Genomic DNA, 27,658 nt, shown 5'->3' on the forward strand with positions numbered 1-27,658 from the left:
ATGGAAACACTGTAGTAAATTACAAGTGGGCAGCAGTAGATAAGGTTTCCACCTTCAGAGCTTTTCTGTCTCGTTTTGCTTCATTCGGTGGCTTTGAACTAAATGATATCACAACTTTAACAAAACCTCAACACTAACTTTTAAATGTCAGCTCAGATCAAAGGTTGCCTTTGAATCCTCCCTCTTCGTGCTATTCACTCTTTGTTGCATTTTTGTTCTTCTGATTTTTGCTCTCTCTGGTATAGACTCTAAGTTATATGGGTAGCTGTTGCTACTGCTTATGGAGGACTAATTAAACAGATTTGGGGAGGGAGGGGATGTGTACAGAGAGATTTAATTTTGAAAACTTAGTTATCCAAATCTGGGTTATCGTCAAAGGAGCCAACTCAGGGCTTTGAAAAGTTGTGATTAAGAATTTGAAAAGATCAGAAACTGTGATGCATGTTAAGTTAAAGGAAACCATTTTGATCTTTCTTGTGCTGCTGTTAGGTGTCCAACACCCAGATCTTCCAGATTCAGTTTCACACGGGCTTCATAGCTCCTGGAAGCACCACGTTGAAGTTTAACAAGTAAGGATCATCTTTATATCAAACTTACTCTGCATAATCTGAGTGAAAAATATTTGTTTTTCAGTGTTAAAGACGTAAAAGAAAGACACTGCTGTCTCTTAAAGCACCTTTTCTTTGCCACACACCTGGTTCTCCCTCTCAGGCCGGAGCTCGATGCCTGCGACTCCCCCGAGAAGTATCCCCAGCTGTTCCACGTCATGCTGGAGGTGGAGGTGGAAGGCGTGGACAAGCAGAAAGACCTGACTCCACCATGGGAGCAGTTCCCCTGCAAAGACCTGAGTCCAAATGTGCTCTTCTCCTGCCATCAGGAGCACCAGGACGCCCTGGCTATTGCAGGTATGAAACACTGGCATTTAAACGATGTGGAGCATTACGTTTGAGTTGGAGGGCAGTGAAGTGGAAGTGTGTTATCCATGTTACAAAGAAGACTGAAACTGAAATGCACATCCAAAACATCATATCGGTTATCAATTCTGGCAAAAACAGAATGTTGGGCATCAAACCCTTTTGTAGCGTTAAATTTCACAGGAAAAGGTTGAGGTCGGGCAAAAAAAAACAAAAAAAAACAAACTCGGTGATAGTTTCAAAAATACAACTAAAAAGTACGACCACCTTCTTTCAGATCTGCATCTGAAACCAAACCTCCAAACCACACAAAGGCACAATGTCCTGTTTTCAAAAACCACATAGTACATATTGCACCTCTAATGTAATATTCAGCATGTACTACTCACTATCGTTAGTATTTCACTGCAAAACAACGTGAAACTGGTCACATGACTGCTTCTGCGAGCTCTGGCTGGTTACGTAATAGGATTTAGTCTGGCAGATAGACTGGTCAGTTTCACATTTTCCCACAGGTGAATCACTTGCATACGTATGTACTTTAGTTTTGGGAAATCGGTACATCCCAATAATGTAGCATGCATTTTGAAAACAGCCAGCGCTTAATTTTAGCCCATTCAATTATGTTTTTGGTTATTAGTGTTTTAAATAAATTTTTTGTTAATATATAAAAAAAAGCCTCAGACAAATATCTCCTGTCCACCCTTTAAGAAAATAGTGGAAAGAAAAGCTTATTTTATATGCCATCACACAATTTTACTGTATAAAAACAACTAAACCGTCTGCTGATGAATAACTGACATGTTACATATACATACACATTCATATATATATATATATATATATATATATATATATATATATATATATATATATATATATATATATATATATATATATATATATATATATATATATGATATAGATAGTTAAATATAACACTGTTATGTTAATGCAGGCCTTACTTAAAATAATAATGTTAATTGAAAAAGAAAAAAAACAGTTGACCCTATTTCTAATTCTTGAACCTGAAACTAGCTAAAAATGCTATATATAATAATGGTAATAATGGAAACTATAGTAAATTTACAATATATACTATATTATATAGTATCAACTCAGCTAAATCCTTGTCCTCAATTTGATCTGATGTTATTCTACTTTTATAAACATAATCTTCCAAAAGGAAAAAGAATTGTAAAAAGAAGTTGGACATAATTGTTGTCATAGCCATTTTTTTGCTCCATTAACATGCATGTTGATGTCGATTTTAAAAGCCACAGAATCTCTGAACTGAATGTTCAAACCATGAGACAAAATGTCTGATTATAAAAATACAGAAACAAAAGAAAAAGTGAAAAAGTGTACGAAACATATCGTTTGCAAGCAATGTGCTCCGCTGAAACACTACTGAGTACATAGTTTCCAAAACTACGTATGCCAAAGCAAACTAACTTGATTCATTTCTGTCCTTGCAAGATGAGATGGAGGGCTTGGATCTGGAGGGTAAGACAGAAGGAGATGACAGACCGTTACAGGAAATAAGCAGTGACTACAGTTAATCATGGGTTTGCTTCAATTCAATCCCGCTCTCCTCTGAAGGAGAATGAAATATTGACAAATGCATCCTCTGCTATTGGAAAATCCATTTGACTCTTTACGTTTTATGATCTTGGTCGATTGAATTGAAACGAAACCCTCTCTTTTTATGCAGTAATATATCATTTTGGTAGACTTTTTAGGCATAAAAGCCGGTCCTCTGGAGAGTTATTAATCAAAGTAAATCCCTTAACACAATGGCTGTTTGGAGATTTACTTGAAATAGTAAAATGTAGGATAAAAAATTATGTTTTTCTTCTTTTTTTATTCTTCAGGAAGTTTTAATTTTAAGACGTTTTGGAAAACTAAGCCAAACACAGTCACACCAGAGGTGCCTGAAGTAGCAAAGGCAAAACTTTCCAGCCATGAATTAATTCATGATGTTCTACCAAGGTGAAATATTGCTTTTGATTTCTGCTGCCGTAGGTGTACCACACAGAAACCCTATCCTCTGTTTCAAATTAAATGTATTGCAGTCCTGTGAAGATAAAAATATCACATCTCCTTCAGCTGGCTAAGCAGATCCTACCCAGAGCTAAATCTGAACATAAATCACAAAGTATTAGGCAAAGCTGTTGCTTGTAGCAGTGAGTACCTCCGCTGGTTCCCGTTGTTTTATAGTTCACTCTTGTCCTTGATCCTCTTAGCTTGCTCCGTGTTCCCCGTTTACCTTTTATCCAGTTACCGCCCCGTGTCTGCTTTAGCGTCTCACAGTTCCTCTGCTTTGACCACTTCATTGCATCTTTCCCGCCACTTTACCCTCAAGCTTGTGTCTTGTTCCCTTAAAGAGCCGAGCAGGCCGCACGGAGGCCCGGAGGGTCGAGCCCACGGCGAGGAGAGCGAGGCCTCAGATGATGAGATGCTCTCGCTGTCCAGCCAGAGAAGCAGCATCAGCGCCGCCCCGCAGAAACCCGAGCCGCCGGCTCCTCGGCCTGGCACCGCCGCTGCACCGGCCGAGGAGGTGGATCTCCTCGGCCTGGATATGGACGTCAACCGCCCCCCGGCTCAGCCCCCGGCTTCAGCAGCCGCCACCACTGACCTCTTAGGAGACTTGTTCGGGGGTCCCACGCAGACAACCAGCGGACCCTCGTCCACACAGTCTACTCCACACAAAGTAGCCCCCAACACCGGCTCACCATGCCCTTCTCCTGCTAACCCTGGTGAGATGTTCTCCAGTACATCTGAGTCCCAACCCTAAAACACACCACTAGTCTCAGTTATGGACCAAAAGTCATATCTCGATATTTTCTAGCTGAATGGCGATACTCGATATATATCGATATTTTTTCTGTGCCATAATTGGGGTTTCCCCCAAAGCATTATAGCATAGCATCTCTGTTAGCTTCATTTTTTCCTGAGGCAAACCCTTAAAAAAACAGTCAGTTTTAATACAAAGCCTCGTGCCAAATGTCACACAGGTTCCTTTATTAACAGAGGTCTGCACAATATCAAAATGTATAAAACAAATGAAATAAAAATAAACTGCCTGCATATATAGAATAAAAATGCTTCTTGAATAAAATAAAACAAATATCCCTTTCCTGCATAACAATTAAATTAAAATACACTGTGCAATTAATACAATGTAGACAGTAACAGGCAGACTTTTCCACTGAGGTTGATAGTTGTGCAAATAACAAAACATTTGTGCAAATCTCAAATAAAACATTCAAGTCAATTTGTCACAAAATAAGCTATATGAAAATCATAAACATTTTTTTAAAATCGATATAAACGATATTGTCTCTCTCGTACCATATCGCGTTTGAAAATATATCGATATATATTAAAATTTCGATATATCGCCCAGCCCTAGTCTCATTCCTGCCTAAATACAATGATCCATGTTCATTCATGTCAATAGTGCCTCTTCAGGTTCAGGCACGTCTCTCAAGAGGAGCAGTTTTTGCCAACAGTAACTTTATTAGCTTGTATTTGTAAAAAATGGTCTACTTATACAACCAGTACTCGAGTTGAGGGGGGATGAGGGGGGATGGCGTCCCCCCCGAAATAAAAAAGGTCAAAATCATCCCCCCTGTAAAACTGCCATCCCTCCTTTCCATCCCTTATGACATTTCATCAATGAATGTGGTTTTACTGCTATTTCAACATTTAGAGTCATCACCAGAAAAATAACACCAGAAAAATAACTTATTGGACAACTTTTACCTGTTTCAAGTACATTTTCACTTGAAATAAGTACAAGCAAAAAAATCTTGTTCCGCTGGCAGATTTTTCTACTTATTTAAAGTGAAAATCTACTTGAAACAGGTGAAAATTGTTGTTTTTCTCAGTGATGAGTCTTGTTTTAAGTGTAATTAGATTTTTTTTACTAAAATGAGACATTTTGACTAGAAATAAGACAAATATTCTTGTTAGGATTTTGAATTTTTGCAGTGATCCATTTTACTTATCCTGTGAAGGACAGAGTCATATTGATAAGTTCAGAAAAGTGTTTTTTATTGTTGTGTTTTGATGTATTTGATGTAAGCCCAGTGGATATTTAAAGCTTACAGAAGGCTGCATTTAACTGCTGCTATGTCATTCCTGCAGTATTTCTGCAGGTGTTTTGGTCAGTGCTATTATTTGTAATATATTATATTATTTGTAATCAGCACAAATGATCTGTCCCCATATGATAAAATCCACCATCCCCCCTGATTTTCTTCTACTCGAGTACTGTATAAAACCCACTTACTCTGTGTAGCTTTTGGAGAAACTATTCAGCTGTTAGCAGAGTTTTACAACTATTACTGTCCCCAGCTGCATTGTTAATATTGATTCAGTCTGCTCAGCCACAAAAAGAGTGTTAGTAGTTTCGATAGAGCTCATATATCTACAGTTGTAACACTGACATTTAAAAAATGCCACACATTAACACGCTGCTTTATTCTGTCATACAAAAGCCGAAGAAATGTACTTTAGCAGCTTAACACAGGTCTATAACAGGGAGGATTTATCTTGTGTCCCTCAGCATTCGATCCCTTTGGGGCGGGTCCCATGCCGAAGTCTCAGGAGATGATGGGTTCTTTCCTCGGACCAGGTAACTTGGGGCAGCCAGACCCTTTTCTGCATGCTGCTCGCTCTCCATCACCCACCCTGCAGCCCACCGGCCTGGGTAAGGCATGCTCCTGCCGCTCATCCTCTCACATAGTTTAACATGTAACAACAGCGTTGCAAGGAATGCAAACACTGGTACGGTGCTTTAAGATTATACTTTTTTAGACCGCTTATGGTTTGCTGCTCTTGTTCATGCATCATTTGTTTGTTATTTTGCTGCTTTCATGCGTACTTCGCAGTTAATGAGTTTGCATGATTTGTGCTGATTGCAGCTGGATATTTATTTCCCAGCACAATCCATTGTCATTCATTACACAAGAATTTTCTCAGGCTACGCCCAACAGTTGAACTTCACACGGGGCAACCGAGTCCTTCCACTTCAGATTTATACTCAACAAAAGCATCAGGCTTATTTTAAAATGAAAAATTTGATCTTGGCTTGAAAACAACTAGTGCTATTGAAAACTAAACCTCACTTGATAGATGATAAACCTTCGAGGGAGTACATTTGAGAGGGGTTAGTTTGGGAAATTATACTGTAGGTCAGATCTAATATTCCCACAGCAACAATCTGGTTGTTTGGGTTAACGGCAGAGGTGTCAAAAGTATTCACATTCATTACTCAGGTAGAAGTATAGATACTAGAGTTGAAAAATACTCCTGTAGAAGTTGAAGTATCAACTCAAGTTTTTTACTCAAGTAAAAGTATAAAAGTACTGGTTTCAAAACTACTTAAAGTATAAAAGTAAAAGTAATTTAAGGGGGAAAAAAGCCATTAAGGACAAAAGCCATTGAAAATGAATGCATCTTAGTATAATGCAAATATATTAAAGAAGCATATATGTGTACTATTGAGCATTAACATGTGTTTCAGAGAGCAGGAGATATGATGACTAGTTACCTATAAGTATTGTAATGGTGCAAAAAGTCAAACTTCAGAGGCATGTTATCATTTATCCTAACCTTTATTGGAATGTACATCCAAGTTTAGTTGCAGGAATCTGAGGGAACGGATGTAAGAACAAAACTGGACAAGAACATCTGAAACAACCACAACCAAATTCACTCAATCCGGATGGAGCAATTTAACTGGATAGTTTTTTTTAAAGGCCGAAATGAAATGGAGTAACGAGCAACATACCGAAATGTAAAATGTAAAAAGTACAGATAATTGCGTGAAAATATAAGGAGTAAAAGTAAAAAGTCGTCTGAAAAATAATTACTCCAGTGAAGTATAGATAACCAAAATTCTTACTTAAGTAAGGTAACAAAGTATTTGTACTTCGTTACTTGACACCTCTGGTTAACGGGAGTCCTTCTCGTTTCCCGTGGGGTCGCTCTGTGACCGTCTTCTTCCATGTGCTTGATCAGGTCGAAGCTCCCCCGTCCCGCCGTCCCCCCCAACCGTCAACATCCAGCAGCAAAATGCCATGGGAGGATGGGACTGGAACAGACCCGCCGCCACAAACGCAGGTGATGCGTCAATACATGACGACATGACGACATTTTTCATTTTTATTTATTTTTTTTAATTTATCCTTTATTTATCCAGAAAAGTCCCATTGAGATACAATATCTCTTCTGCCTGGTCAAGATGGCAGCAGAAAAATAAATTCAGTTTCATATAAAAGAAAATACATACAAGGACAAGTAACTTTACAAAAAAAATAAAAACATATCAAAACAAGAAACAAACACACATAAAACATACAAGGATCAGAAAGCTAAAAAGAATTCATGACAAATAATGACACTTGAATAAAAACAATGACATTGTTCTGTGAAAACTGATTTTAACATATGTTTGAACATGTTAAGAGAGGGTAAATATTTCAAGTTGAGTATGTAGTGTAGCTCATTCCAAGCTTGCGGTGCATAAAAGGAAAAGGCCGATTTACCAACTCTGTTCGAGTGCTTGGGACCATGAGGAGAATTTTTAGAGTAATATTTTAATAAATTGGATATGTACAGAGGTAGTTTACCCAGTAATGCTTTTGCAATAAATATTAACATATGTGATTTTCTCCTTAGACTCAGTGAAGTCCATTCAACCATTTGATACAAATTACAATGATGTGTACGTGCACTGGAACCAGTTACAAACCGCAAGGCAGCATGATAGACTACATCCAGTTTTTTCAAAAGAAATGAAGATGCATGCATGTAAATTATATCACCATAGTCTAATACTGACAAAAAGGTACTTTTGTACCAATCTTTGCTTACTTGACAACATGACGACACGCGGCAATGAATGTAGAGCTAATATCCCCTCTTGCATTGTTTTGTGATGATGAATCCAGGGGCAGGGGCAGGGTTTGGTGTGGGCAGTCGCTCGGCCACTACCAGTCCCACGGGCTCGGTCCACAGCACCCCCACCCACCAAACCAAGCCAAGCAGTCTGGATCCATTCGCCGACATCGGCAACCTCGGTGGAAGCCTCGGAGGTGTGACGCTGATCATTTCTTCACCTCTTTGTCACCTCTTTGCTGCCTCATATGTCATGAATCATTGACTACGTTTATATGCAGTCAAAATTCGGGTTATTGCTCATATTCCGGTTACTGAAACTTTGGGAATATTCCGTTTACATGCGTGAGCAAACAGGGTTATCCCTGTATGCATGGTAATTAATCATTTGGGATATCTGGATCAAACCAGTGACGGGCGGAGAACGTGATGACGCAATTGCCGTCATTTCCTTCTTCCTGTATCCAAATTCAAAACAAATGCTGCTTCGTGCAACTTTTCGCTATCCCGGTGCTTTCTACCGTCTACAAATGCAGAAATGTTCATATCCTTCATTACATTTATAAAATAATTTGTCTCCTCCTCACTCTGAAAGTGTGGCCTGGTCTTGCGTTTCTCCATGTTTATAAGAACTTCCTGGACTCAAAAGACCAGGATTCCTTGCTAACAGAGCATACGCAGAAAACAAATTCCTGTTCCTTTTGATGGGGATATCCCGTTTGACGTTTACATGACCAAATATTCGGGTTTTAAAAGGAGTAACCCAGGGGTCATATTCAGGTTTTTAAAAATCGGAATATGAGCAAATTCGGGTTATTCAAAGGGGTTATTGGTGTTTACATGGCCGTGCAAAACCAGGTTATTGCTAATATTCAGGTTTTAAAAGGGTTATTGAGTGCATGTAAACACAGTTATTGCGTTTACATGCACTCAATAACCCTTTTAAAACCCGAATATTGGCAATAACCTAATTTTGACTGCATGTAAACGTAGTTTACTGTTGCATTCTCCCGTCAGGAGGTTCTGGCTTTTCCAGCAAGCCGAGCACCCCGACAGGAACGACCCCCTCCTTCCCACCGATGGGCTCCCCGTCGCGGCCGCCGCCGTCCCCCCAGCACGCCGGAGGGTGGCAGCCGCACCCGGGCGCCAGCTTCCCCTCGTGGCAGCCGGGCGCTGCAGGTCCCGGGGGTTGGCAAGCCCAAGGACAGGGTCCCAGCCCGCAGCCAAAGCCCAGCCCCAGCCACGCCTCCATGCCCCACACGTCGCCCCAGAACCGGCCCAACTACAACGTCAGCTTTTCAGCGATGAGAGGGGGCTCTCCCAGCGCCGGGGCCAAAGCACAGGCGGGAATGGGTGAGCGGAAGACTGATGTCGGCTTTTAGTCTGCAAATGCTCTCAATAAAAACTCACTGTTCTTGATGAATAAGCAAAACTGCCACATAACATCATAACTCTGTCTTCATGAGTGCAGAAGAATCTCCCCTCATCCATTATCTTCTCCGTTTCTCCCCATTCAGGATCACGGGGGCCCGTTGGAGACTATCCCAGCTCTTCTTTAGGTGAAATCATTTCACAAGTGATTGTATTAAAGTCATTTATATCTATGGATAGCATGGAGGGGGGTGTGTGGTGGTCTGGTGTTTCTGGCCACAATCCAAAAACATGCTGTTAGACTAATTGATTATCCTAAATGAACCAAAGGAGTGTGTGTGTGTTAGGAATGGGCGATATTTTACCGTTCACGATAAACCGTCAAAAAAAATCCCCACGATAAGAATTTGTCAATTCGCGGTAAAAACGATAAATTTATGATGAAGGATTTATGGTTCTGCGTTAAATCGACGCAGAACGAAGGAAGGAAGGAAGGAAGGAAGGAAGGAAGGAAGGAAGGAAGGAAGGAAGGAAGGAAGGAAGGAAGGAAGGAAGGAAGGAAGGAAGGAAGGAAGGAAGGAAGGAAGGAAGGAAGGAAGGAAATGAGCCTGAAAGAAAGAAAGAAAGAAAGAAAGAAAGAAAGAAAGAAAGAAAGAAAGAAAGAAAGAAAGAAAGAAAGAAAGAAAGAAATGAGCCAGAAAGAAAGAAAGAAAGAAAGAAAGAAAGAAAGAAAGAAAGAAAGAAAGAAAGAAAGAAAGAAAGAAAGAAAGAAAGAAAGAAAGAAAGAAAGAAAGAAAGAAAGAAAGGATAGATAAATTCCCATTGATGAGGTTTTTGTGTAACAAACATGGCGGATCTCAGTCATTACAGTTTTGCAGTACAGGTGTAACTCATTTAATTGGTTTTTATTAATTCAATTTAATTGGTGTAGTTTAGTAGCATTTAGTATTCTTTTAGAGCAGTGTTTTGGGGGCTCCAAAGACTGAATGTGGTGATAGATTTATAGTTAAAAAGGTGGAGTTGAATTGGTATTTCTTTTATCGTCATTTTTATCGTTATCGATAAATGCCAGAAATCATCGTGATAAATTTTTTAGTCCATACCGCCCATCCCTTGTGTGTGTGTGTGTGTGTGTGTGTGTGTGTGTGTGTGTGTGTGTGTGTGTGTGTGTGTGTGTGTGTGTGTGTGTGTACCCCTGTGCCCCTGAATAAGAGGGAGTTGGTGGAGGTGATAGGGGTTATACGTTTCTGCGTGCCCACGGCAGACGTATAAAGACAAACACTGACCCTTCTCCATGCTTTCTGGTTTTGGTGTAGTTTCAGCTAAAAACATTGATATGGGGGGGGGTATCCAGCTGATTTGACGTCTGGTTCTGCTAAAACAACATTACTCCAGTAGATGGCAGTAAACTAACATGACATTTTCAAATAATTGTTTTTAAGTAAAACCTTTCTTTCAACTAAACATTGAAGACTGTAGAGATATACCTCTATATAGTTATGGGAATATTTTACTTCTGCATAGGCTTTATTAAAGTGACCACACTTTTCTGTGACCACATCCGAAAATAAATAAATAGAGATATTTACTTGTATTTCATACATTATATTGAAAGACCATGAGTAGTTTAAATCCATGCATGTTGTGTTTGTGCCAGGTTCAAAACCCAGAGCCTCAGATGCCAACTTCGATGATCTGCTGTCCGGTCAGGGCTTTGCCGGCACCAAAGAGAAGAAAGGTCCCAGAACCATTGCAGAGATGAGGAAGGAAGAGATGGCCAAAGAAATGGACCCGGAGAAAATAAAGGCAGGATTTGTTTTTATTATTTGATGAAATAAAGCATCATTTGTTGCTGCTAATGTTTCTGAGGAACACTACGACAGCTACAACTTATACAGCTTATATTCCTGTAAGTCAGGGGTGTCAAATGTGCGGCCCGCGGGCCGCATGCGACCCGAGAGAGATTTTCATGCGGCCCACGAGAAGTTTCCAACGCAAAAAAACGAAATGTTAATTTACTAAAAAGGAAGGCATAAATAATTGCCATGATTTGCAGCATATCCGATAATATATTTCTTCTACAAATCCATCGTTATTCCACAAAGAGAGCAGTTTTCAAAATGTTTTCTAGAATGCATTTGCCGATTTTATTTCTTTGTAGATGGTCGTTTATTTTTATTAACTGACTACTATTATATATTTTTGCAGGAAAAATATCACTGCTAAAAAAGATGATAGAAGATATTTATTCGGAGAATTTCAGTTTTGAATACGAGGATAGTGACAAAGTAAAACAGTTAAAAAAGAAGTGCTGACTTTTTCGGCACACTGGCGTAAATATCTGCGCCAATTTTTAAAAATAAATACACTTAATTGTACTGGAAAAATCTCTAAATCACAAAGAAACACTCTCAGATGTAATAAGAAAGATTTTGCTTTTAATTAAATTTCCTATAAAAAAGCAAAATATATAAAAAAAAACATACTTGTTTCTGTTTATCTTTGTAAAATGATATTAAAAATATCTTAGCCTACATCATTTGAAAAAAAACGAGAAATTTCAAGAAAAGATCCTGAAGAAATATATTTTACATAATTAGAGTGTAAACAAAGTGCATATTTCCTTTAACATTAACTAAACTGATATTGGATTAGATAACAATAGTAAAAAAAAAAAAGAACTAGAAAAAAAAAAATTCGCACCGCTTTTGTTATTTTGAGCGAGACAAAAATTGGTCAAATCCGGCCCGCCAAGCAAAATGAGTTTGACACCCCTGGTCTAATTACTTCTTACGCATCTCACCAGAGCCAGAAGTGTTAATACGGTATGTGTTTCAAGACTGGTCCTTAATGTCTAATAGCTGCCCATCCCTGCCTGCCTCTTTGTGTCCCAGATTCTGGACTGGATTGAGGGGAAGGAGCGTAATATCCGCGCCCTGCTGTCCACCATGCACACCGTGCTTTGGGAGGGAGAGACACGCTGGAAACCGGTGGGCATGGCCGACCTGGTCACCCCGGAGCAGGTCAAGAAGGTTTACCGCAAAGCCGTCCTGGTCGTTCACCCTGATAAGGTGAGACCGGCCGTGATTCCCAACGTTGAGGATTTAGGAAGAGTGAATTAGCACAGTGTCTCCCAACCTGGGGTCCGGGCCCCCCCTGGGGGGGCGCCAGAGATCTCTGGGGGGGCGCGAAACTTTGTCTGCTTTAAAATTATGCAGTTGTAAAAATTATATTTGCGAATGAGCCATTCATACATTGTTAGGAATAATTTATGAATGTCTTGAATATTTTTTGTGTTTTTTTATACACCGGTGACAAACACAGGAAATGATTTCATTCCTTATTATTATATCATTACTCAACATTTAATTTACTCCGACAGGTTGTTAAATAAAAATGTTAAAAAAAATTTGGTCTCATATTAAAAGAGACATTTTTCAGAAATATTTTTATGTCCTTTTATGTCCTTTTGTGAGTATTTTATACATTGGTGACATTGGAGAAAAACAAAGTCATATGTATACTCAGTAAACCAAAGAGAAATGTATCAAAAAAACTAAATTAATGTTCATGTTTTCAATTAAAGACTATTTTGGTGCTAGTACGTACGGGTCGGGGGACCCGGCTGGTCTTAGACACAAGTAGGGGGGGCTCCAAGGAAAAAAGGTTGGGAACCACTGAATTAGCAGACTATCGCTACATTAAACTTTTTTACAGGACTTTCAGATTAAAATGCAACTGCAGGTAAATCAGTGACTGCAGAGTTTAGATTAGTAGATTAGTTTAGATTTCTGAGTTTCCAGGTTTTTTGCTCCCATGGCGAATGTTTTCCAGTGAAGCTGCATGGTTGCGTCCACTTGTTAAGCATGCCGTTTCTAGTGAATCTTATCTGTCAGCAATGTTTAGGAAGGATTACGTGTAGGTTGAAGGACGAAAGCAAAAGGACACTGAAATAAACAGTTATTGTAGATGTAATATACATGAAACAAAGGCACTGCTTTCACAGGTACAGCAAAGATCTAAAAACCGAGGCAGAACCAGGGGAAAGAGGAGAGACATGGATCAGGCTTTGGAGACGGTTAAGTAGGAATTTAGGTCCAGAGGGATTTAGTGAACAATATGATGCAGCTACTAATCAGGAACACAACCTGAAACGGAACAGAGCAACCGAGAGAAGCAGCTTCTTCTAAACCAGGGGTCGGCAACCCACGGCTCTAGAGCCGCATGCGGCTCTTTAGCGCCGCCCTAGTGGCTCCTGGAGCTTTTTCAAAAATGTTTGACCTTTTTTTTCCTTTTTTTCTTTTTTTTTCTCTTTATTTTCTTCTTTTTTGTTTTTTCTTTTTTTTTCCTTTTTTTCTCTTTTTTTCTTCCTTTTTTCCCTTTCCTTTTTAATCTCAACATTTCGACTTTTTCTGCGAAATTTTGACTTTTTTCTCAACATTTCGACTTTTTTCTCAACATTTCGACTTTTTTCTTGAAATTTCGCCTTTTTTCTCGACATTTCGCCTTTTTTCTCGAAGTGCCTAATGAAAAAAAAAATCTTCTCCCAGTTATAACTAATATAGAAACATGCAGCAGGTGTTGCCTTCATTCTAAGGCTGATACAAGACTTTTCATTTTTTGCAGCTCCAGACATATTTGTTTTTGTGTTTTTGGTCCAATATGGCTCTTTCAACATTTTGGGTTGCCGACCCCTGTTCTAAACCAAACCACAGTGTGGAAGGAAAATATGCTGCAAAATTTAAAAGATTACAATATAAATCAAGGGACTGAGATCAATCTTTCAACGCAGAACAGGAGCTTTTAAAAAAACAAAACATTGAAGATTAGAAAATCAAGACTAAACAAACAAAAATGAGAAGATCTCAACAAATCACAGCACCAGGACCAATTAAAACACGCCATCGTGCCTTTTTACAGTTCGTACCTTTCAAAATATCTAACCAGGTTGCCATCAAACACACAAACTCAGAGTTTCCAGTTTTAAATCAGAGCTTTGAGTTGCTTAAGTCAGCTCTTAGTATGTTGACTCAGAGTTTAACCCATGAATCACAACTATATATATAAAAACATCATCAATGAAGCTCTGATATTATGATTTACCATGGCAACAGCAAGTAAATGAAACACATCCTGGCATTCTTCTTTGTTAGAGTTAGAGCCTTTACTGCAATTATACAGCTTATTTGAGCACATCTTTGTGGAAAAGTGACATGACAAAGAAAGGGTGAGTAGGCATTGGAAAATACATGACACACGGTGAATGTGTTATTTTACGCCGCTATGTTAGACAAATACACACCAATCAGTGAGACACAGATAAAAATATGACAAGGGCTCTCGCCATGTTTATTCTTTGTAAAACAAGTGTGCATGCCAACAGAAGGAAGCAGGCGTGCATTATGTTGAAATGGCGATCAACGGGAGACTATAAACAACTTTTAATACAGTCAGACCTAAGAAGGAGATGATGGACGTCTCCTAGACACGCCGGCACTCGCGCTGAAGGAGCAGAATAACAAGCAGTTGTCTGATGGTTTCAGTCACGACGGCCTTGATGCCATCGGCAAATCATGAAGAATAACAATCTTATACCTAAGATTCACTTTTCAGGTAAAAAAAAGATGAAAATCCAGGGCTTCTTCTCCTTTTATGGACCCTCAGGCACATGTTGCACATCTCAAGGAAACACACACAATCACAGAATCAATAGACTCGGATCAATGCAAGAAAAGCAAGATTTCAATCATCATGAAGACTCAGTGAAAGTGTTTGATCTGATGTCCTGCATTAACGTGCACACTAGGGATGGGCGGTATGGAATAAAAAATGTAGCACGATAATTTCCAGCATTTATCCCGATATTGATTAAAATGACGATAGAAAAAATACACCAATTAAATTGAATTAATAAAAACCAATTAAATGAGTTACAGCTGTACTGCAAAACTGGAATGACTCAGATCCGCCTTGTTTGTTACACAAAAACCTCATCAACGGGAATTTATCCTTTCTTTCTTTCTTTCTTTCTTTCTTTCTTTCTTTCTTTCTTTCTTTCTTTCTTTCTTTCTTTCTTTCTTTCTTTCTTTCTTTTCTTTCTTTCTTTCTTTCTTTCTTTCTTTCTTTCTTTCTTTCTTTCTTTCTTTCTTTATTTCTTTCTTTCTTTCTTTCTTTATTTCTTTCTTTATTTCTTTCTGGCTCATATCTTTCTTTCTTTCTTTCTTTCTTTCTTTCTTTCTTTCTTTCTTTCTTTCTTTCTTTCTTTCTTTCTTTCTTTCTTTCTTTTCTTTTTTCTTTCTTTCTTTCTTTCTTTCTTTCTTTCTTTCTTTCTTTCTTTCTTTCTTTCTTTCTTTCTTTCTTTCTTTCTTTCTTTATTTCTTTCTGGCTCATATCTTTCTTTCTTTCTTTCTTTCTTTCTTTCTTTCTTTCTTTCTTTCTTTCTTTCTTTCTTTCTTTCTCATATCTTTCTTTCTTTCTTTCTTTCTCATATCTTTCTTTCTTTCTTTCTTTCTTTCTTTCTGGCTCATATCTTTCTTTCTTTCTTTCTTTCTTTCTTTCTTTCTTTCTTTCTTTCTTCTTTCTTTCTTTCTTTCTTTCTTTCTTTCTTTCTTTCTTTCTTTCTTTCTCATATCTTTCTTTCTTTCTTTCTTTCTCATATCTTTCTTTCTATCTTTCTTTCTTTCTTTCTTTCTTTCTCATATCTTTCTTTCTTTCTTTCTTTCTTTCTTTCTTTCTTTCTTTCTTTCTTTCTTTCTTTCTTTCTTTCTTTCTTTCTTTCTTTCTTTCTTTCTTTCTTTCTTTCTTTCTTTATTTCTTTCTTTCTTTATTTATTTATTTCTTTCTTTATTTCTCATATCTTTCTTTCTTTCTTTCTTTCTTTCTCATATCTTTCTTTCTTTCTTTCTTTCTTTCTTTCTTTCTCATATCTTTCTTTCTTTCTTTCTTTCTTTCTTTCTTTTTTTCTTTCTTTCTTTCTTTCTTTATTTATTTCTTTCTTTCTTTCTTTCTTTCTTTCTTTCTTTATTTCTTTCTGGCTCATATCTTTCTTTCTTTCTTTCTTTCTTTCTTTCTTTCTTTCTTTCTTTCTTTCTTTCTTTCTTTCTTTCTTTCTTTCTTTCTTTCTTTCTTTCTTTCTTTCTTTCTTTCTTTCTTTCTTTCTTTCTTTCTCATATCTTTCTTTCTTTCTTTCTTTCTTTCTCATATCTTTCTTTCTTTCTTTCTTTCTTTCTTTCTTTCTCATATCTTTCTTTCTTTCTTTCTTTCTTTCTTTCTTTCTTTCTTTCTGGCTCATATCTATCTATCTTTCTTTCTTTCTTTCTTTCTTTCTTTCTTTCTTTCTTTCTTTCTTTCTTTCTTTCTTTCTTTCTTTCTTTCTTTCTTCACGTACGTTGTACGTGGATTTAACGCAGAACCATAAATCAGCTTTACACAAAAACATCATCAACAGGAATTTATCATTTTTACCACAAGATGACAAATTCTTACCGTGGGGAATTTATTTGACGGTATATTGTGAACGGTAAAATATCACCCATTCCTAGTGCGCACGTGTTCATGCGTTTCTGTGTCCCAGCACGGACCACAGACTCAGGAAAGCATCGATGCTTTCCACCAAGGTCACCTGCACGGAGACGTGTTCAGACAAGAAGCCGTCACGGTGTCTGAAATTGATTTTCAAATGTAAATAAACGTTTTACATTCTTGAATAAATCTCCTCTGCTCTCTGTTTTCATCCGCAGGCAACAGGACAACCATATGAACAATATGCCAAGATGATTTTTATGGAACTAAACGATGCCTGGTCAGAATTTGATAGCCAAGGACAAAAGCCTCTGTATTAAAAACAACACACACAAAAAAAACGACAACAAAAAAGACAGAAGTGAACAGCTCCAGCTGATTTTTGTCACCTATCCCTACAAGTGTCACCATTCCCCGGTCGGCCGATGACGTCCGTGCCCTCACCAAGGCATCTATCCGCCTTTTTGGTTCATGCTTCTCTCCTCTCCCAGAATGCCGAGCATCGTCGTTGTAACTTGATGTAACTGAACAAACGACTCCAGACGCACCCTCAGTATGAATGTGGTGCAACACCATCCTTCTTTCGCCCCAATTCAACACGCCAGAGGCACCAAGAAGACGAGGAAACGGACAAAGAGGGATCGACAGACGAGATAAGGGGAAAAAAAAACACAAGAGGTTTAAGGCACAATGAGAATTTCACAACATTCAAACCATTTGGGACGTAGATTTAGCTTCTTTACATATCAGTTATGTAACACCAAACACAGTTTTTCATTCAGTGTAATGCTCCTAATGATATCAAACTACAGGTAGTAATAATACATATTAAAAAACAACAGCAGAATGAAACTGTTAGCTGATACAGATGTGAGAGTCAAAAGGGAAAGAAATACACAAAAAAAGTGCAGTTTCTCATTTTCACACAAACCGTGATTCCAGGTTGGTTTTCGTTTCCATTAATCTGAGAATAACAAACAATGTGACTTCAAATACCAGATGAAACTAGATGATTTCCTGTGTGACACTAATCGGCCGTGCGTCTGATGTACTGTATGAGGCGTGTTTGTGCATCTTCCAGGAAACAGAGGTGGTAGAGTTTAGGACGAGCACAGGTCTCCTCGTGAACCTGGCGGACACTCGCTCGTGCAGCCGCCTCACTTAGCAAAGGGAGCTCTCTGAAAGCACAAACGTTGCAGCTACGAAGGAAAGTCTTTCTCTTTATTTTGTAAGATTCTTCTCTTGTTGACTCATTTTGATCAGATTAATTTTCAGTAAGATCTGCATATTTTATCTGCTGATGACATTTGATTCGTGACACACTGTCTCCTTATACCCCAAAGGATAGAAACATTTTGTTTAAATGAAATAAGCAAAACCTTTCAAACGTCTGCTCATGCTTCTTCAGATGTCACTGACGTTACTGTGATCCCCACACATATCTGCTGTCTTATCAACTCCATCATTATTTAAACTTGATTAACTGCGTTTACGTTTGTAAGACATTTACAGCACTGACACTTTTATTTATGATCAGCAGATGTTGCTTTGGTTAACGGGCACGACGTGTTGGTGCAGGTGCTGCTCACAGCAGAGTGAACTTATCCCTCTCTAATCATGCTTCCATAAACACCCGCCATGATTGTTCCTCAGTATGACGCTTTCTGTGCGGGTCCATGTTTTTTTTTAGGAAATTAACTCACTGTATCCTTGTGTAAAAAAAAAAAAAAAAAGAGGGTATTTTACAATCTTAGCAAGTGGTGCATGACTGAATGGCAAATGTGTGCAAGAAACAAAGACGGTGACTCAGAATAAAATAACATTTAGGTCCAGAAGTATTTGGACGATGACAGTTATGCACCGCCTCGATCCGTTAGACCAGGGGTCGGCAACCCGCAGCTCTAGAGCCGCATGTGGCTCTTTAGCGCCGCCCTAGTGGCTCCTGGAGCTTTTTCAAAAAATGTTTGACCTTTTTTTTTCTTATTTTCTTCTGTTTTTCTCTTTTTTTTCTTTTTTTTCTTTTTTAATTTTTTTCTTCTTTTTTTCTTCCTTTTTCCTTTCCTTTTTAATCTTGACATTTCGACTTTTTTCAAAAAATTTTGACTATTTCCTCGACATTTCGACTTTTTCTCTAAATTTTTACTTTTTTCTCAACATTTCAACTTTTTTCTCGTAATTTCGACTCTTTTCTCGAAATTTAGATTTTTTTTCTCAACATTTCGACTTTTTTTCTCAACATTTCGCCATTTGTCTTCATTCTAAGGCTTATACAAGACTTTTAATTTTTTTGCGGCTCCAGACATATTTGTTTTTTGTGTTTTTGGTCCAATATGGCTCTTTCAACATTTTGGGTTGCCGACCCCTGCGTTAGACGCTCAGCTTGAACTTCAGAGGTTTCACTAAGACAAGGCGTTTGTTGATTACCGACAGGCTGAAGTCACTGTGTTTTCAGTTTCCCTCCTGCAGATGTTTTGCCAGCTGTTCTCTGCAGCTACTTTCAGCTGCTGCTTGTTTGTGTCGCCTTTCTGCCTTCAATTATGTCTTCGGTAAATGAAAATCACGCTGTGTTGGACTGATATCAGATGACAGACTTGACGAATCATCAATTTCTTTGCCTTTAAAACTTCTCGAGTTGCTTTGACTGTATGTTTAGGGTCATTATCCACGTTATTAATCATCAATTATCATCCATAGTCTTCCAGGCTGTTGTTGAGATCATCACTTGTTTATTTCTTTTTAAGAATCTACAGTTTTTGCTCTATCTTTTATAGTTATGTTGCTTTTTCAGCCTAAAATAGCCTCTTTCACTTGCTTTAAGATGTAGTTGGTAACCCCAAACAGCTCTCAACGCTTGATATCAACTCTAGATCTTCTATCTGCTTCATTTATCTTGAAGCAGTGAGTGAATGGACCGGACCTGGCCAGTTATCTTCCTTTCAATCAATTGCCCAAATACTTTTGAGCACCTGAACATTTAAGATCCATTATGGTTTTGCACAAACCAAAATTCATGTCAACTCTGTCATTGTCCAAATATGTCCTCTGAAATCTTCTTCCCATTTTTTTCAGTTGTTCGGCAACTTCGAATAATCATTTACTGCACAGAAATTGATAATAACTGTGTTTACATGTTCATGAACTGTTTAAAAAGTACTGTTGGATGAAGGATGAGACATTCGTCATATTCCCCCGCCCTGAGACCGGAGTCCTCTCTGTCCTGGGATTTCCAGCTTCTTCGTCTGCATTCAGGATATTCTGGTGACTGTTAGAAAAAAGTGATGTTCTCTCCAGAATAGATGACAAAACAGAGGTGAAATGTGTGTCTGGTTCCCCGTCAAGACACCGAGTCTCAGGCTCAGGCTGAAAACACCACAAGAAACCAGTGACTTATGAGACATGAGAACTCTGCTCACACCGAGGAGCTACATGTGTGAAATAAATAACTCCCGTGAACGCCCTCGCCGACTGAATCTGCAATATTACAGCTCGTCAAGACGCTAACCTCTGTATTGTAGTTGGTGGATGTGTGTTGTTTGAAGCTGTGGTACGTATGACTACTGAGTACTGTGTGTGCCCAGTTCTACTCTGAGTACTGTATGTCGTGTTTGCCTGTCTGCTGTTCAAGTATTATACTAAATTGTGTAAAAATTCTGCTCAAGTGTTTCCTTTCAGTTCTGTTTGCAGCTGCAAGATGTACATAGTGAAAAAGTGCAGTGCACATACACACCAATAAACGGTGAACGGAACAAAACAGGTGAGCTGCGTTTCTCAGGGTTGACGTGCGTGTTTTGGACACTAGAGGGCAGCAGTTAGCAAACCACGCAGCGGTCTGCGGCCTCTTTAAATGCAAAATTCAGGGTATTGCCAGCAATAATGAGCTAAATTAGGTTAAAAGGACTTCTGCAAAAAAAGGTACAATAAGGATTGCTGCTGATACTGTAATAGATCAGGATCATTTTTATTTTGCTCGTATTGGTATTGAAGAGAAATAGTTCATTGCCAGTTTATTACCTAGTGTACAGCAAAGTCGTTCTTAGAAAAGAAAACCTGGTTAATTGGATTATTACACCTCTTTGTGCATGACAATGCTTTGTGAGTCCTCTAAAGCAGTGTCTCCCAGCCTGGGGTCCGGCCCCCCCTGGGGGGGCGCCAGAGATCTCTGGGGGGGGGGGGGGTGGGGGGCGCGAAACTTTGTCTGCTAAGACATTGTTAGGAATAATTTATGAATGTGTTTTTTATACACTGGTGACAAACACGGGAAATGATTTAATTCCTTATTATTATATCATTACTCAACATTTAATCTACTCCGACAGGTTGTTAAAGGAAAAATGTTAAAAAATGTTGGTCTCATATTAAAAGAGACATTTTTCAGAAATATTTTTACGTCCTTTTATGTACTTTTGTGCGTATTTCATACATTGGTGACATTGGAGAAAAACAAAGTCATATGTATACAGAGTAAAACAAAGAGAAATGTATCAAAAAAACATAATTAATGTAAATTTTTTCAATTAAAAGACTATTTTGGTGCTAGTACGTACGTGTCGGGGGGCCTGGCTGGTCTTAGACACAAGTAGGGGGGGCCCCAAGGAAAAAAGGTTGGGAACCACTGCTCTAAAGCTAAACAACAAAAAACACGGTGCCCCATTTTATTTTGAAAAATCCAAGACGCACTGTGTTCAGTGGTGTTTAATATATTATTGTACAACCACCCAAAATTTGACACAATATAGATAATGCAAATGCAAAGTCGTGGTAAATGTTTTGACTTGTGGCCACAGGGGATCAAGGCCTATTCATTTGCATATAGGTCACATGGCCTTCCTGAATCAACCCACACAATATCTAGTCTGACTTGAACTCTGAGCACACTGGCTTCATTGGGGTAAGTTGGGTTAATGGAGATAATGGGGTTCAATGTCCGTTCAGGGACACTGATGGGACGGGCATCGATCCAGGGGTCCAGAAGAGCAGCTGTATCATTTCAGGTTATACAGTATATGTGCTGTTATTTGAATTGGACAGAATCACCTTATAGGTTTTAGTGTAATGAACTCAAAGCTTTAAATTATAACAAGCTTATGTGAGTATAGTAGTAGTAGTAGTAGTAGTGTTTATTTTGAATATGAATCATATGACGTGTGTGAATGTCTTTAATGTAATTTTCTCAACAAACACACAGCAAACATGAGAAAGTTAGATTTTCTGGCGATTTGTTTTGTGTTTTGTTTTTTGTTTTTTATCCCCGATTTTTTCCCATTTTTACCACCCCGTGCTCCTACCTAAGTGACAGTCCTGGGCATTGCTCCCCTCTACCAACCCTGGGAGGGCCCTGCACTGAGCTCAGGTCTCCTCCTTAACCTGAGGAGTGAGCAGGCCGCATCTTTTCACCAGACAGGGTGAGGATTCTCCGGCCGGACGTAGCGCGTGGAAGGATCACGTTATTCCGGCCAGATCCTCCCCACCCCATCTGGTGCCCCGGTTGGCCAGAGGGGGCATGTATAGCCCAGGACTGTTGCATGTTTTTGTGAGGGAACACGGGGAGAACATGCAAACTCCACACAGAAAGATCCTTTCAACCAGGGTGTGGGCACTGAAGTCATGGGGGAACTAACACGCACTTCAGCGCCCAGAGGCGGGAATCGAACCCAAGACCTTCTTGCTGTGAGACGGCTGCACTACCAGCTGCGCCCCTTACAGTGGCTTAAGTGGAAATAATCTTCTCTTTTAGAATTTTTTATTGGTTATACATTAAACAATATACATATGGTCACAGCATTAAAGATTATAGAAAATAAAGAATACAGCATAGCATGGCTGTAACATTCAAATACTTACAAGTATACAAGATCCCTCACCCAGCTATCCCTCCCCCGCCCACTACCCACCCACCCCTCCGACAACCCCCATGGTCCCTTTGAGTCCAGATGCACATAAAAATGATTGTCCATAACTCAAGTGTAAAAAATAAAAATTTTAAATCTAAGATTGAAAAAAAAAAAAGGAAATAATCTTCTGATCAGTTATTTCTCTGTGAACGACAGTTAGGCTACTGATGAAATCTTCAGTTTGTCCTTCCTGCTGCTGACTCACTTCCTCAAGAGGCTTCAGTGGGATGAATGTTCATTGTTGGCAATATTTTATATCTCCCGATATCTCACAGCATTAAACACAACAAGTTGACACCCAAACCAATGAACCGAGTGTCCTTTTATGTAATCTAAATGGACGTTAACATATTACCACAACAGCTTGTAGTTTTAGTGTAGAAAAATCGGACAGATTGTGTTAAGGGGAAAATCTCATCTAAAAAGTGACAGAAGAGCACCTCACTTTCGGGTTTACTTGCTAATGAGTGCACTAACTAGGACGGAAGCAGAGATGAAGATGTCACCCAGACAGGATTCAGACTTCCTTTTCTTGTTGACAGACTGACTTTATTCTAAAAAGCTTATGAAATTGGAATATCTTTTTCTGAACCAATGAATGAACCATAAAATCTTTTAAACTAATTAAAAGTGCTTCTGTGGTCTGTGATCTTTTGTTGGATCCTCCTGTTGACTGGGAATGTGTAGAAACTACGCGTGCTTCTCTGATCAAGTCTTTGAATATTAAAATCAGACTTTTCCGTTGTTGTAAACACGAGGAACGTGTTCCAGGGAAAAGTCCCCAGAGATGCTTCCTCCTAATTCTGGGAAGTCATTAAGAACAAAGGAAGCCAGCTTTCACGTGGCCTTTGCCCCGCGTGGTCATTCAAGCAATTATGATTAATTTTGCGTTCACTTAGAAAGTGTTTTGGCCCATTGAGAAGAATCTGGGTATTTAGATGATCAGCTGATAAAGATAGCAAGCTGCCAAAGAACACAAACTCCAGCTGAGGCTGAACTCTGACAAGAAAGTCACTGATAAGGGAAGTAAAACATTTTCAAAACATTTTATTAGCTGAGTTAAGATAAAATTCCACGAGAATATGAGCAGGAAATAATATTAATACATATTTTTAAACTGTTAAATCTGGTACATTATACTTTTGTGGCCAAGACTGTTTTCTTTCATAAGGTTTTACAGAAAAAAAGAGGACATTGGGTCTATGAAAACAGATTAATTTGATTATGTTTGGCTGTTCCGATAAGGCCAGTGATTACAGCCCGAAAAATTTGCTGAAATCCTGCTGTTGTCAGTTTTTGACCTTTAGGCTGTAAATCCTCACCCACGCTTTACGAGAAGAAAAAAGATTTTCCATCCAAAAAGTAATCCCAATAGAGCAGCTTGGCTTTCAGTCCTTTGTTCAGTGACCTCAAATACAACCTGATCAATCAATATACAGCTATAGTGAAGTGTTGAAGTTGTTACTGTTTAAAGAGATTTAAATCCAATTTTCTTTCAATAACTGTGGTTCTTTGGCATAGCTGGGACGCAGCAAAGTTGTTTTATACGGACACTTATCTGCCAATTTCTGCTATATGGCAAGAACCTTTAGGATTGTTTTATGTAAATAAATAAATAAGTAATACCTTTGATAATTGGATGATGAATGCAAATTGGATTAACCAAAATGAAGCCCTCATTTCACAATATGAAAACAGCCCAAACCCTAAACTCAACTCTGTTATTCAACAGTTGCATTTGTGCACAATTATCTGTCACTGAAGTTTAACAATGTTTATGTTTTTGTAGTTTGTTATTACTTGTTACCGGGCTTGTCTCTGTCCGCCTTTTAGCCCTTTTATTATTATTTTTTTTTATTTTTATTTTTTGTCTGCATATATATGAATGTTCTTTTGGCCCTTTTAGACAGAATGTAACACTGAATTTTCAAAAAAATTGCTTTTCTGCTTGTTAGAATCGAAAAAACAAACCAAATAAACTTTCCACAGACTCTTAAAAGTCCTTGTGGGATTGTGGAAATTGTTCATTTGTTGCTGTAAATTGAAAATTATGACAAAGCTACCAGAAAAAAAAAACACAAAAAAACAAGTAAAGTCATTGCACCACAAAACCTTTTTAATCTTTTTGGTAACAAAATCTTTTATGGCATTTGTCTTATTTATAGTGAACCATCAGTAATAAAAAGTTAAGGTCATTATACAACAGTATTACGGGGCCATCTGATGAAAAACAAAAATGTTTGAGTGACGTTACAGCGTTAATTTTCTGTCTACTACATCCAAATGTCTGACTTGGTAACCTATTTAACAAGAAATTCACAGAAACCAAGTGCATCACTGTTTGCATCACGGTTTGATTGACACACCATGCTTACTGCGTGGAATTACCTGCGTGGCAAAAGTCTTTGCAAGAGTAACACACTCTGCCAAGCCAGCTCACCTCCCCCTTTTTTTCCGTCTCCGTTGCTACCGCCCAAGGCAGAACAAAGCAACAATGAAGATGCCCTCATGTCTCTCCCTGAGGCCGCTTCACACACAAAATGAAACTGAATTTTAGAACTAAAGATCCCCCTTGAAGGTACTAATGTGTAAAGGGCTGTTGAAAACAAATTGAACCCATGTTTTGGTAACGCCACAGCAAAATGAGCAGAGCTTGATCTGCCTATCAGCGACTGAAGCTCAATAGAACTTGATTGGACAAAGTTGTCATTCCGATTGTGCCAAAGTGATGTCCTAATTGTTGCTTCCGGCTGCACTTTAAGCCGTGTTTTTACAGTTCCTTTATGTTCCTAGCCATGAAGATGTGTATCTCTTTACTGCATGCACCAGCTTGATTTAAAAGGGAATGCTGCAGGACATGGTTTGTGTGATGCAAGACACATGTGGGATATTGCAATATTGGCACGTGTGGGTGTGCGTGCATTTAGTTCCAGCATTAACCAGGCATTTGTTTAGATTCCAAAAGAGATTTTGGAGCATAAGTGTAAAGATGTGATGAAATCAGATATTTTACTGCAGGAAATGCCCAGAGGTCAAAATAAGTTCCACAGAAGAGAGCAGGAAACATCAGATTTATCTGTGAATAACCACAGAAGCAAAATGCTCCCTGAGCTGCACACAACAAGCACATTTTTTTGTTTGCACATTTTTAATTTCAACCCCTTGTTAACAAACAGCTGGATCTTGTTTCACTCGGCACTTAGGCCGGCTTGGGCAACAGACTCTGTGCACCTTACTGGAAATTTAAAAATAGTAATTCCCTGTTTGGATCTGTTTAAAAGCAACTCCTCCTGTGATCAAAAACAAGATTATAATATCAACTTTAACATGGTTTTAAAGGCACCTTTTAAATAGTAGACTGTTGCTGGGGTTTGTTGCTAGTTGCTCCTGGAGTGTGCTCCCCTGTTCTTTAGGGTCAGTCGGCGTCTGCAGCAGGTGCAGCAACAGGTGGTGGCTTTCTGGATGGCATAACGTATGTTAATCTTTATTTAGGATGAGGATTATTGTTATCTAACTATATGGAACAAATGAACAAACAGGGGGGGTTTGGGAAGGATTTCCGTGAAATAAAACATCTTTACCGTCAACTGTCATGACCCTTGAACAAAAAACAATAAGTAAAATAAAATAAAGATATCAGCAGAGTGGGACTCATGTCAAGTGTGAATGCAGCTTTACATTTTGCAGGTTTTACTTCTGCAGTGACCCAATCCGGTCATGGATCCAACTTTACCTGTTCCATCGTTTTCAGGGTCACGGCGTCTTGTTGGAGCCAAAAGCAGCGGTCATCAGGAGAAAGGTGGGCTACAATCTGGGAAAATTGCTGTTCTGGTGCAATAAGAAGTGATTCCTTCACAACAATCATACAAACATTATTTTATTTTATTTTTTACTTGGATCATCTCATTCATTTTTTTCTCATCTGACTGACAAAGCGGGGTTGCATTTCCTCGGCCTGGTCAGGCTTCTTTGTAGTAAGTGAGGGTGCTGCTTTAAAATACCATGACACTAGGCGCGTTTCCACTAGCGGGAATTCCAGGTAGGTTTTTCCGGGTGGGGCCAGTTGCATGTCTCCATTTCCAGGAACAGGCCTGTAAGGTGGCCTTCAGGAACATTTACCGGACCAAAAAACGGCCCTGTAGTAGGAAAGGGCCGTTTTTCGGCCCAGTGGTGCTCCCTGGTGGGGGGTTCTCTGCCCTCTCACGTGAACTTAAATCATGTCACAACAAATCATTTATGTATTTTGATAGAAACATTTTGCTACGAGTAAATTTGATGCAGTTAGAGAGTACATGAAAAATAAGATCCAGGTCTTGCTGTCAGATTACACCAATACAGAGGTTGGGCGTGGGGTTTCATTTAATCTTAATCACTACAACCAGAGTGTGTTTGAAAAAAAAAAAAAAAAAGCAAGTAGCATCCATTGTCTACGTGTTTCTTCTTCTTTTCATTCTTTGCTGGCTTTTTGCAACCTGCGAAAACAACCTGATCACACGGAATTATACCATTTCCGTGTTGGTGCCACGGAAAATAGTGGTGAGAGGTCGTGGGCATTTCACGGATTTTTGTGAGATCAGGTTGTGCCAAAAATGCGCGTTATCGCCACCTGGTGGTCGACGGCGCTATTTTTCAGTCAACGGTTCTTGTGTGGCGCTACAGCGTAGTGGAAACACGCGGGCTGAAGGGTGATGGGGCAGAGGAGGCCCTGTAGAGCAGTGATTCTTAACCATAGGGCCGCGGCCCACACTTGGGCCGCGAGCGCCATCTAGTGGGCCGCAAAAACAATTCAGTTTTGTACATGTGGGCCGCGAGGGCCGCGGGACTGCATAGCAACTCCCGACCAAATGAGGAGAAGACACTCAGCTAGCTGTACATGTAATAGTAAGAGAAATGGTGTGTATTTACAGAGAAAATCCTTAATTTTGCACAGAGTAGGTTTAGATCCGCCAGGATCAGGGATCGATTAATTGGGTCTGCGCCCAGAGCGAGCGAGCGCGGCGTGCTCATTTATCCTGACACGTCCGCGCGGCCGGGGAGGTCGGCTGAGGCTGC

At 39.1% G+C, this 27,658-nt stretch overlaps 1 protein-coding gene across 9 annotated transcripts in view; it reads left to right on the forward strand.

The window, feature by feature from the left end:
• dnajc6 (DnaJ (Hsp40) homolog, subfamily C, member 6) overlaps nucleotides 1–17,617 on the forward strand; it is a 57,277-nt gene extending 39,660 nt beyond the window's left edge. For 3 of the 9 annotated variants that reach the window (XM_061738732.1, XM_061738725.1, XM_061738733.1), the window contains 12 exons: nucleotides 490–569; nucleotides 712–905; nucleotides 2,394–2,420; nucleotides 3,302–3,673; nucleotides 5,488–5,631; nucleotides 6,945–7,046; nucleotides 7,877–8,020; nucleotides 8,841–9,176; nucleotides 9,341–9,382; nucleotides 10,852–11,000; nucleotides 12,089–12,265; nucleotides 16,934–17,617. In XM_061738732.1, the coding sequence (XP_061594716.1) occupies nucleotides 490–569; nucleotides 712–905; nucleotides 2,394–2,420; nucleotides 3,302–3,673; nucleotides 5,488–5,631; nucleotides 6,945–7,046; nucleotides 7,877–8,020; nucleotides 8,841–9,176; nucleotides 9,341–9,382; nucleotides 10,852–11,000; nucleotides 12,089–12,265; nucleotides 16,934–17,035 (1,869 nt within the window). In that variant the 3' untranslated portion in view covers nucleotides 17,036–17,617. The remainder of the gene's footprint in view (nucleotides 1–489; nucleotides 570–711; nucleotides 906–2,393; nucleotides 2,421–3,301; nucleotides 3,674–5,487; nucleotides 5,632–6,944; nucleotides 7,047–7,876; nucleotides 8,021–8,840; nucleotides 9,177–9,340; nucleotides 9,383–10,851; nucleotides 11,001–12,088; nucleotides 12,266–16,933) is intronic. The other 6 variants (XM_061738726.1, XM_061738730.1, XM_061738731.1 and 3 more) reach the window with 6 other exon arrangements.
• The last annotated feature ends 10,041 nt before the right edge of the window (nucleotides 17,618–27,658 follow it).

Source organism: Cololabis saira, chromosome 13 (genome assembly GCF_033807715.1).
Source record: "Cololabis saira isolate AMF1-May2022 chromosome 13, fColSai1.1, whole genome shotgun sequence".
In the NCBI taxonomy this organism is placed as follows: domain Eukaryota; kingdom Metazoa; phylum Chordata; class Actinopteri; order Beloniformes; family Belonidae; genus Cololabis; species Cololabis saira.